The sequence below is a fragment of the Siphateles boraxobius genome, unplaced genomic scaffold (assembly GCF_051911475.1).
Source record: "Siphateles boraxobius isolate OS27281-9 unplaced genomic scaffold, OSU_SipBor_1 90, whole genome shotgun sequence".
In the NCBI taxonomy this organism is placed as follows: domain Eukaryota; kingdom Metazoa; phylum Chordata; class Actinopteri; order Cypriniformes; family Leuciscidae; genus Siphateles; species Siphateles boraxobius.
Window position 1 is genome coordinate 1,091,127 of NW_027509220.1, and position 12,341 is coordinate 1,103,467.

Genomic DNA, 12,341 nt, shown 5'->3' on the forward strand with positions numbered 1-12,341 from the left:
AGCCTCGGACTTCAAGCACCGAGCCCAAAATCAAGTTGTGTTTCCACTGTTGGCCCAGTAGCCTTGCGGCACTAGCCCCAAACCTGCCCTAAACACGCCTACATTATCAAGCTGACTAAAACTAGCTAGATCACAAAATGAGCATGACCGTTTGGTCTTTACTTCAGCTCAAGATTACAGCGTCAATATTTTACCAATGTTTTACAATAAAACATTTTTTTTGTTAATGTGTCTCAGGAGTGCACATCAATCATGCTGAATCATACTACTATACGGCTGGGTATCGTAAAAAAAATTTCGATACCGATACCTTGACTTCGATACCGGTTCCTGAACGATACTTTTTTCGATACCAATTTTATGAAACCAGTTTTAAAAATATAACATTACCTAAAAAAAACTTTTATTTTTTCAGTTTGACTTTTTTACACTCATATTTTGAGTCTGTAAAAAAGCACCAACGCTAAAGTTTTCTATGTTTCCTAATAATTTAGCAACATGTATTCTTTACTTCAATGAGCTTATTGTTTCTGCCTTAACTTAAAGGGATAGTTCACCCAAAAATGAAAATTGTGTCAGTATTTACTCTCCCTCATGTTGTTCAACCCCGTAAGACCTTCGTTCATCTTCGGAACACGAATTGAGATATTTTTGATGAAATCTGAGAGCTGGATCACTCCTCCATAGGCTTCTAAGGGATTGAAACTTGTTCCCACGAAAAGTTATTAAAGAAATCGTTAAAATAGTCCAAGTAACTACAGTGGCTCAATCCTTAGTTTATCAAGTGACGAGAATACTTTTTGTGCGCAAAAAAAACTAAAATAACGACTTTATTTCAACTATTCATTTCCTTCTCTGTGGGCCTCGAGTGAGTTCACTAGTGTAACAGCGCAGCGCTTCTGTGTTCTACGTCACACGCATCACACACATGACCAGCGTCGGCCAATAGTGAGCCTACAGTACGTGTGACGTAGCTCTACGCTATCACAGTACGTTAACACACTAGAGGCCCACAGAGAAGGAAATTAATAGTTGAAATAAAGTCGTTCTTTTTGTTTGTTTTTGCGCACAAAAAGTATTCTCGTCGCTTGATAAACTTAAGATTGAGCCACTGTAGTCACTTGGACTATTTTAACGATGTCTTTAATAACTTTTCGAGGCCGGCAAGTTCAATCCCTGAAGAAGCCTATGGAGGAGTGATCCAGCTCTCAGATTTAATCAAAAATATCTTAATTCGTGTTCCGAAGATGAACGAAGGTCTTACGGGGTTGGAACAACATGAAGGAGAGTAAATACTGACAGAATTTACATTTTTGGGTGATCTATCGTTTGAAGGCTTTTAAGTCCACACATTTTGAAAAATATTCATAAAATTTCACGTTTACACGTCACTTTAGAAAGAAAAAGAGTGAGCATTTCTATTAATTTTCCATGAAATGATGCGCTCTGAGGAGTTTGAGCGATCTCTCCGGTCTCACTACTGTACTGTTATCCTTTCAGCCAGAGCAACAGAGAAGCTCATGAGAAGAAAACAGGAGTTATGAGTTATACGAGTGCGTGTGTTTCATGACATAGGTGGATGCATTAGTCCGGTATCTAATAACAAAGGCACAGGGAAGAGACCGATAAAACATTAAACCAAATAAATACACATTATTATCATATATGATTTTTCTACCATCTTCAAGCAGTCTCTGGTATTTTCCATAAACATATGAGTATGGTTAGCATAAGCAGCATATAGCATCATATATAAATTTATTTATGCCTCATACGGTGATCAGAATCCCCATCGGATCGCAAGGAAGTTATTTCAAATACTCGCTGGTGTCTGAAAGTGAGTTTTGAGCTGAAAAATGTTAGCTGGTAGCCTGGTATAATAACATGGGAACTGAGCAGTGATGTTGACCGTCTCCTGACTCGGGTAACTCTGTTCGTAACCACTCCTCAAGCCCCAGTTGGCCCGCTTTGAACCAAGGTATTCGGCGGGTCACAAACCCCTGGCCGTCGGTTCAGAGGAAGCCCTGAAAGTGATAGTGGAAATGGCCCTAGCAAGCACTAGCACAGCAATTCCCAAACTGTGGTTCGCGGTACTGCAGGTGGTCCGTGGAAAGGCAATATAATATTTTTTTACCTTCATTTTACCAGGAAATTCCCATAAATAAATAAAAAGAATATGTAGGCCTATATTGATATAAAATTTTAAATAAATTGTCAAGTTATTGTGCGATTACTAAAATAGTCTAGTGGCGCTCGGCCGTGACGTTCAAGTTCAGTGCCGTTAGAACCACAACATGGATCGGTGGATAGCAACAGGTTCACATCACACGCATAGCCTTTATAGGCAGTTTATATGAAACAAAATGTTTATAAATGGAATGAATAAGGCCTGTTATTATTTTAATTTCCAGTTAGTTTCTCGCGTTTCTGAAATGTTTTGCGGATGTGCTGCTAAGTGGACAAACTCAAGCCTAATTTTGAGGACTTGTAAAACTCTGAAGATTTATAATCCCCTAAAATCGCAATAGGTTTTGAAATGTTGACTATATCCAAGTGTTCTTATTACTGTATAGATTTCATACTCCATTGCTATGGAAATAAGCCTGTTGTTCAAATGAACCTGATTATGCCGTCGGGCGCTCGAGTAAATAAATCAATTAAATATGTGGCAGCCGTTGTGTGCAGTAAACTTTCTTTTAACAAGCATGTTGTACTGATGTGATGACCAGTTATAGTTTTAGTGCTAGTAAGCCTATTTAGGACTGTGTGTAGACATATTTTATTATGTGTATTATGAGGTGGTCCGTGAAAATTCTTGATTACAAATATTGGTCCACACACACATAAAGTTTGAAAACCCCTGCACTAGCACACTCGCTTTTGGCCCGACAGTGAAAACAGGGCGTTTGAAACCTGCAGTGTTTGAATGTACGTCTGCCTCACCATTGCCCTCGAGCCGCCACAGCCTCGTTCCTCACCAGCCTCTTTCTGTCGTCCAGACACACAGCGAGAGCTTTCAGCACTCTGGCACGAAACGGCAGAACCTAAACAGACAGCAAAACTATAAATGAAACAGTCAAATCTGTGACTTTAAAGTCAACGTACTTTATTCTTGTCCTCATTGTGCAGAAATCATCTTGCCGTGTTATTCTGAAGAAGAAATTATTTACACATTGCACCCATAACTTTTCTCAGGGCTACGAATTATCGGCAGAAGTGCAATATAACAACATGTTTGATTGTTTTTTCAGGAGAAAAGCTTATTTGTTTGGGATCAGTCTGAGATTAAGACTTTTATTCAACAAATATTCATTAAATTAATCGAAAGTATGCACCGTCAAGAGCGCTTAGGTCTGCAGACCATTTGATTTTAGTTGTCCCTCGGGTTAAGCAGAAGAGCAGGGGCGAAAGAGCATTTGCAGTAGCTGGACCAAAGCTTTGGAACAATTTGCCCTTGTACATCAGACAGGCTCAGACACTAACTGCTTTTAAATCTAGTCTTAAAACCTATTATTACAGTTTGGCATTTGATGCTATGTGAGAGTTGTTTTATTTGCTTTTGTTTTATTGTTTTTATTTTTGTGTCATTGATTGTTTGTAGTAGTGATATAGGATATAAGTGTACAGCACTTTGTCAAACACTTGCTGTTTTTAAAAGTGCTTTATAAATAAACTTTGACTTTGAAAGTGTCAGTAAACGCATTTATAATGTAATAAAAGATTTCCATTTCAAATAAAAGCTGTTTTCTATTCAAAGAATCCTGAAAGAAAAAGATATAAAATCAACAAAAATATGAAGCAGTACAAATATATATATATGATTTACAGGTGAAACTCGAAAAATTAGAATATCGTGCAAAATAATATATGATTATGGAGCTTATGAAAACCCCAAATTCAAAATCTCAGAAAAATAGAATATTACATGAAATCAATAAAAAAAAGGATTTTAAATACAGAAATGTTGGCCCTCTGAAAAGTATAATCATGCATATGTATATATTTATATATACTAAATATATTCGTTTCACCTTTTAATTTGAATTATTGAAATACACAAGCTTTTGCACGATATTCTGATTTTTCGAGTTTCACCTGTATGTATGCCTGTATGTATGTATGTATATATATATATATATATATATATATATATATATATATATATATAACAATTATTTAATTTTCAGCCCTTGAAATCACAATTGAAAAAAAATTTGGAGATCAAAATATAATAATGCATTTTAATGATTCATATTTTTTTTTAAATAAAGTCAAATAAAATGCTCAGCATCAATTAGCCCTAAAAACGGTGTCTCTTACCACATGTTCAGGCAGGCGAGAGAGAGCATGAACGCAGCAGATAGATGCAATTCTCACTTTCTGTCAGAGTGAAGATAAAGTCAAGATTAGCAATCGCTGTCGATAGATCTAGAATCACATGCAACTGCTCCGAGCACAGTTAAGCGATGTACCATGTCAGGGCTGGTGGTGAGGGCTAGCATGCGTGAGAACAGCGCCTCCAGCTGGTTCCTGAGGGCCTCCGGGGGCTCCAGTAGCACCGGCTGCATGCAGGACAGGGTGGAGAACTGGACCTCTCGATCGGGACACGACAGCGCCTCCAGCAGGAGCGGCAGCAGCTGCAGAGAACAGCACAGGACTCTCAACACACTGCGTATCACTCAACACATCTGAAAACAGCAAACTCAACTCACCGCAGGAAGCTCTGTGAGCTGCACTTCTCTGGGAAGGTTGTTGACTATGTGTGACAGGGCTTTCAAATAACAAGACTTCTTCTCTGTGGAGCAAGATCAATTATTTACACAACCAGTCAAAAGGTTTTGTACAACTTTTTTGAAAGAAGAAAAAGCTCACCAAGGCTGCGTTTATTTGATTAAAATTAAAACCGCAATATTGAGAAATATTATTACAATTTAAAATAACTGTTTTCTTTTTTAATATTTTGAAATGTAATTTTTTCCTGTGAACAAAGCTGCATTTTCAGCATCATTACTCCGGTCTTCAGTGTCACATGATCCTTCAGAAATCATTCTAATATGATGATTTGATTATTTGTATTCAAATATTAATAATGTTTCTTATATTATTCTTTTCAACATATAATCATATAATAATAATCATAAATGTTTCTTGAGCAGTAAATTATCATATTTGAATGATTTCTGAAGGATCATGTGACACTGAAGACTGGAGTAATGATGCTGAAAATTCAGCTTTGATCACAGGAAAAAAATACATTTCAAAATATATTACAAATAGAAAAGAGTTATTTTAGATTGCAATAATATTTCACAATATTACTGGTTTTTACTGGATTTTTTATCAAATATTTGCAGCCTTGCTGAGCATCAGAAACTCTCGTTTCTCCAATGTTATAATGAAATGTTGAGCAGAAGTTGTAGATGCAAAGCAAGCAAAGTGATTCCGCCATAGCGGTGGTGAAGACAGGAAGTGGTAATGGAGGTACCCTGCTCTGCTGAGTTGAAGCCCTCAACAAGTTTGCTTGAGTTTTCAGCAAAAAAGCGTTGTCTGTACATGATGCGCACGTCGGCGTGGCAGCTGCGATTGAGCACATCTGGAGAGTCGCTCATGAGGACGCAGAAGCCATCAGCCGCCTGAGATCCTAACTCCGGGTCACTTAACAGAGCAAAGAGCTGAAAGCAGAGGACAGAGAGAGACCACTCAAACACTGAACCTCACAAAATGACTGGGGGGGCAAATCAGAAGAAAAAAGCCTACCTTATCAGTCAGGGCTGTTGATAGCGGATGGTACCGTAACAGTAAGGCTTTGGCCACCTACACAAAAGAAAAGGTTTTTGAAAAAACTCAGTGGTTCTTGAAACAAGCACGTTTAAAGAGCTGGTTGATTATGATTTCACTTTTTTTAACTTCAGTTAGTGTGTAAAGTTGCTGTTTGAGCATAAACAACATCTGCAAAATTATGACGCTCAAAGTTCAAAGCAAAGGGAGATATTTTCTTTTACAGAAATCGCTATTTAGGGACTTGACAAACGGCTGGTATGGACTACAATGAGCTTCTTCACGGGTTAGTGACATCACAAACCCTAAAATGTACATAAAACCTGCCCCCTGTAACGTGATTTATAGATTATCATGACAGAATATGCTAATCAATGACTAGAAGATAGTTAACTCCACATCAGCTAATACATAAAGCTCTGTGCCGGGAGCAGCAGCTCATTTGCATTTAAAGGGTCACACGAAAATGGCATGTTTTTGCTCAGCCTTAAAAAGTGACAATTTCATACCTGCCAACCTTGAAAATATTTTTTGCTTAGCATCAACTTCAGCATCATGGGGGGGGGGGTCGGTTCAAATTTTAACATTGCACGTTTTAAACAGGACATGCATTAGCTGAATAAACGTTAGCCAATACAAACATATTTTTAGAAAATAGTTGACAATGAATACACAGGAGTCCAATAATAGCAAAACGAATCACTTATTCTAAAAATAATATCAAGTATATAAGTTTAGATGAATGCGAAATATGGGGCTGTGTTAACAGTAAAACGTCTGTCTTTTAACAAATTTTAAAAACATGGATGGATAATACAAAATGCTTTCTGACATTTTGACAGAAAAAACCCAAACTAAAAAAAATTTAAACTTAGCCCGTCAATTTACAATTATCTTCTCTCTGTGCGCGCGGTCTGTGTTTGTGAGAGAGAGCTCGCGCAGCACTGATACAACGGTACTTTTTAATCCATAAGTAACTAATACGCTAGCATTCATACAAAATAATTATGTAACATAATTAGGTAGTTATTATTAACACAATAACATAACACATGCAGACTACGATTTTTCTCAACACTGAGAATGAATAAATAAACGCCTGTTTCTCCAGACTCGTGCTTATCAGTAATCCACAAATTACAAAACTTTCATAATCACTAAGCCATAGCGATTTTAATTTTATTTAGATTTATTGTTTATTTAGATTTAAAATGCATACTTAAGCATTTTACAATTTGCATGGCTGAATGATGTTTTCCTCTTATCTGAGTGACCATGAATGAAGGAGTATTTTAATCCATGCGATCACTCCCGTATGATCATCGAATCCAGATTAAGTTAACTAAAAACAATATTTCAACTTTCCACATCCACCCCAGCCCGTTTACCTTCAGGAGTCAGAAGTGCTGTGACTACTGTACTGTCCTCGCTGATGAACTCAGTCAGAGGCGGCCGCGGGAGTAGAAGAGGATCGAGCGGGATTCTTTATTGCTGCCGATTTTCAGTCTCTTTTTAATGATAGGCCTTACGCATCTGTCAATCATCCCCGCTTGCTATTTGGGGAATGAACCCAGCGCTATGATTGGTCGAACTCCGCTTCTTTTGCTGTTGCTTGATTTGAGGACTGCGCGTGCACTGAAGCGTCACCAGGTTTTTGCGTAGTTTAGAGTGATAAATCGTACCACCGTACTTTGAGGTCAAAATGCGTACCCGCTACGCAAAATGCATACAGGTTGGCAGGTCTGCAATTTTAACATGCCCTAAAAAAATATCTGTGGGGTATTTGGAGCTAAAATTTCACATAGACACTCTGGGGACATCAGAGACTTATATTACATCTTGTGAAAAGGGCATTACAGGACCCCTTTAAGCTTTTGTTTGCTATATTTTATGTGCTCTATATGTATGTGTTGATCAGCGTTTGTGCGCATAAAATCCTGCATTTAATCTGTTCAAACAGTGGAACAATGGAAGAGACAGTTCAGAAATTAAAAAACTGGTGAGACTGTTGATTTGGTCATTACCCAGAGCAGAAGTGTGAAGGCTTGTGTTCGCTGGGATGAGGAACCGTTCTCCAGCTCTATACTGATCCTCTTCAACACTCTCTCCAGCACTGCGTCAAGAGCTTCACCTGAACACACACACACACAACATGCGTGATATGCAGATCAGGTAAATCAACTCCAGAGCTCAAATAACCCATTCATTATTCCACTGACCTACACTGATAGAAAAGAGGCAGTGGTTCCCAAAGCTTTTGTAGAGGTAAATATATTAAAGCCCCCCACCCACATAAAGACTCTCTCAGACATGACCTTGCATGCATAATCCTGTAGGATTTATTTGAAACATTTTAATTATTACAGTGCATCCAACTTCAACAGGCGTTTCTTTATTATTGTGATGTGCAAGTGGCGTCTTAACTTGTTTAGCTTCATACTATCAAAAGCTAATATTTAGAGGCATGCGACACAGTGGTCTCTCTTCATTACAGAGAGCGAGGCATGCCTTATATTTTCGTGTCTTTAGGCTGTCTATTCTTTTAATATCAAGCACGTTTAGCAACAGTGGATTGCATTTTACAACACTCACTTATTCGACTGATTTGGATGTTAAGTTTGGCTTAGGAAGGAACAAAAGCGCACTGCTGAATGTGGCAGCGGCACAATAATCGATTTACCTCGATTATCTTTTTTTCAATCGTTAGAAGCCAAAATCGAAATCGAAAATCAATTAGGATTAATTACACAGCCCTAGGTCATGTAGCACAAAATTCAGTACATGTGATATAGGAAGAAGACAAAACCATCCTGTGTGTACCTGCCGGCCTCTTGTTGACCAATCCAGCGAAGCATTTCGCTGCAAACGTGTAGGAGAACAGGTGTGAACACGTACAGACCAGATCTTCCAACTGGACCAGAAGCCTGTCAATCTCAGGGATATCCAGCTGTTGTGGAATTGGTTTAATAAAAATATTTTACAATAGCTACAACATCTGACATGAACAGTCCCATAAATGGTGTTTCTTATACTCAAATTGCATTAAAAACATCTATTTTGGTTCAGCCAATGTGCAAATGCATTCCAAAGTGCAAGTCTCAGTTTCCATGAGAACAGCAGCTTCTGATTTTAAGATTTCCATCTAAAATCAAGCTTTTTCGGATGTTTGAAAATTAAAAAAACAATTAGTTTAGGGTCCAGTTCTCACTATTAACTAGTTGCTGATTAGCATGCATATTACAAAGGATATTGGCTGATTATTAGTACTTAGAAATCACATATAAATGACCATATTCTACATCTCTTAATCACCCAATATCTAAACTTAAATACCTTACTGTTAATAAACAGTAATTAGAAGTTTATTGAGGCAAAAGTCGTAGTTAATAGTGAGAATTGGACCCTAAATTATAGTGTGACTAAAAATTCTGTCATCATTTACTCGCCCTCAAACTGTCCCAAACCTGTATGAATTTATTTCTTCTGTTGAATACAAAAGAAGATATTTTAGTATCTTATTTGGTGTTCAGCAGAAGAAAGAAACAACAGAAGAACAACTTCAGGGTGAGTAAATTATGACAGAATTTTTATTTTTGGGAGAATTATCCAGACAGGAACTAAGACAGCCAGAAATATTAGGATTGCAATTTTACAGTTTGTATTTTTAAATAAAAATATAATAATTATTATTATTACTATTATTATAGTCATATTTCGAAACAACCATACATGTTATTGTTATTTTATTTTTAAACTGTAAAATAAAATTGTTCATTGTTTTATTTTTAATTTACAGTGAAATGTTACAATAAAAATATAAAATATAATGCAAATAACAGTTACTATTATTATGTTTTTTATATTCTATTTTACTTATATATATATATATAAATATATATATAAAATAGTAATTGCTATACAATCATTAAACAAAAATGACCAAATTGTGAAGACCTGCACAACAAACTTTAAGATTTTTTTAAAATAAGTTGCATTTTAAAAAGTCATTGTGATTTTAGTTTTTTTGTCAGAAAAGAGAATAGTGCAGCCCTACAATAAAGAGCTCTGTAGAAAACACTGTACTAAATGAATACTCTAATGAGATTGAGATAACTTACGCTGCGTGGAAGAGAGCAAACACAGGCCATCAGTAGACACACCAACTGAGACGGACCCCGAGACTCTGCCTGGCTCTGTGGGAAAAGCAGCACAAACAAACCCTAGAATCATCCATAAACACTTGCTTGTGGGAGAACGTTGAGTAGATACTGATGATCCGAGAGACATTAGACCACCATTCACAATTCTTCCAGAACACAATCTGGTGAAGGTAATCTGGATTGGCAAATGTAAACCTGACTATCGAGTGTGATTGATCTCGTCACACCTGGAGCAACTGGATTTGGGAAGGGAAGGCATTCTCTGGCAGAAAGGACACGTCTCCATCCAGGAACAGAGAAACAGCCTGGGCCGCCATGCGGGACGCTGATCTATAAGAAATCAAGAAGACGTGTATTCGAAAAGGTGTATATTTTTTAATTAGGGCTGGGTTAATCACAATGATTAATCTATTTTAATCTATCTTCATTTTTGATTAAAGGTGCTGCATGTAACTTTTTGACTGCACTAAAGCACAAAAATACCATAATATGTTTGAAGATATTTAGGAAACATTCTAAGTTCACATACTTGTTTCTCCAAAAAACACTTCTACATCTAGTTATTCTCTTTTTAAATATGCATTCCGTGTCAGAATGACGTCTGAATTTTAGTCTGCGCTTGAACGGACAAAAACACACAAAATTATGCCAAAATGCCCGTTTTGTCGAGTACCCTTTTAAATGAGTTAAATGAAGTCTTAAATGTAGTAGAGTTGTGTGAAAATGGGATGCGTGTCAGATCCGCGTCATATCTTAAAGCTTAAAGCACTGTTTACAAGGTTACATGGGTCAAAAACAATAACTTTTTGTGTATTTTGACAGGGCAAGTAAAAATCTGAACCGGTCTGACTGGGCAAATAGAAAATATTGAGGCCTGATATATTGAAGGGCAGGAAAATGTGACATTTATTATAATGGCTTTATGTGAAGATTGTTTTAAGTTCACTTAATTCACAAGTGAAATTATTTACAATATTAAAAACTTTACATGTTAAGTGCGATTGAATTACAGAAAAATGTGAGAGTAATTAGTTAGTTTCTTTTAATCAACTGGCAGCACTAATTCACATGAATCAATAACGTAATTGGCATAGACTCAAAAGCTTGTAATCAGAATCAAAATGAATCTTGAAATTGTCAAAACCCAGCCCTAATTATCAGTATACATCTGAAAGTCACATCAGTCACATAATATAATATATAATTGTGGCTCACTCTGATTGCAACGCAGCACAGGCTGTGCTGATGACCGGAACTAAAGCAGAAAGAACGGCTTCATCTGTGAGTGGACTACTGTGACCTGTTGAACAAACCCACAGTTACATCTACAAACAGCACACACACTAACACACACACACACCAGAAAATCATGACACACACTGACCTGAGTCTCGACTCTGCAGCGCAGCCTGTAAGGCCAGTCCTAGAAGTCGTGGAATGATGTTGCTATGAAAGAATCGTCCGATCACCTCAGTGTCACGTGCGTGCGCTGCTATCCGCTGCAAACTGATGCATACAGCGCTCACTTCCTCCACGGAGAAACTGCAGCTACCTGAAAGATGAACACGTTTCTGCATTAAATCAGTATATTAGGTAACGTTTTTCACTGTAAAGCTGCTTTGAAACAATCCGCATTGTATAAAGTGCTATATAAACAAAGGACTTGACTTTGTATCAGAATCAAATAATGAATCCATAAAGTACAAGGAACTGTGAGATACTGCCAAATGTATTGACCAATCAGCAAACAGAAAAGGAACAACCAGATTTATAATATTTATTACAGTGTTAATTACCACTAATCTGTTCCGCCAGATTCATAATGAATCGAAAATATTTTTATAGATCTCTAACATTTGTTTTGCACTGTTGCTTTAGAAAAGTATCTGTCAATCGAACTCGAATCGAATATCATATTATTAATATATAGTCTGACCATTCAGAGTAAAGCATTTCACTGTGTTTATTTGCATGCGAGCAGTTCATGATTCAGGGTTTTTGGGAACGCAACGTGCGCCACTTTATTTTTACAGTTGCCAATCTTTAACATTTTGTGTACCTACTGATAAAGAACCTGATAACAGTCCTACAGTTTTCAGCCAAAATAAAATCTCTTGCAAGTGAAGAAATTAAACATGAGATTATTGTTTATCTTCCAAACACTAATTATATTTTTAATAAAACCAAAGAGATTTCTGTCCTATTCCCCTAAAACTAGAAAAGTCCTAAAAAAAGATCAAAGGTGTGAAAAAGCTACTTAATTGAGCGGTTTAATCAAAGTCTTCTGATTAAGGTTTACCGTAAGGTAGTGACGGACGATTTCGAAACACTGTTTCATAAAGCTTCGAAACCTTTAGGAATCTTTTGTTTTTCGAATCAGTGTTTCGAAGCGTGTATCAAACT

The 12,341-nt window shown here is 36.9% G+C and overlaps 1 protein-coding gene across 1 annotated transcript in view; it reads right to left on the bottom strand.

Annotated features, from left to right (window-relative positions):
• mms19 (MMS19 homolog, cytosolic iron-sulfur assembly component) overlaps positions 1-12,341 on the bottom strand; it is a 28,967-nt gene that overhangs the window by 567 nt on the left and 16,059 nt on the right. The window contains exons 19-30 of the mRNA XM_077224697.1: positions 11,323-11,490; positions 11,154-11,238; positions 10,166-10,268; positions 9,897-9,971; positions 8,599-8,725; positions 7,803-7,909; positions 5,758-5,814; positions 5,486-5,672; positions 4,713-4,795; positions 4,473-4,637; positions 4,321-4,380; positions 2,944-3,044 (exon numbers count right to left, since the gene is read on the bottom strand). Of these exons, the coding sequence (XP_077080812.1) occupies positions 2,944-3,044; positions 4,321-4,380; positions 4,473-4,637; positions 4,713-4,795; positions 5,486-5,672; positions 5,758-5,814; positions 7,803-7,909; positions 8,599-8,725; positions 9,897-9,971; positions 10,166-10,268; positions 11,154-11,238; positions 11,323-11,490 (1,318 nt within the window). The remainder of the gene's footprint in view (positions 1-2,943; positions 3,045-4,320; positions 4,381-4,472; positions 4,638-4,712; positions 4,796-5,485; positions 5,673-5,757; positions 5,815-7,802; positions 7,910-8,598; positions 8,726-9,896; positions 9,972-10,165; positions 10,269-11,153; positions 11,239-11,322; positions 11,491-12,341) is intronic.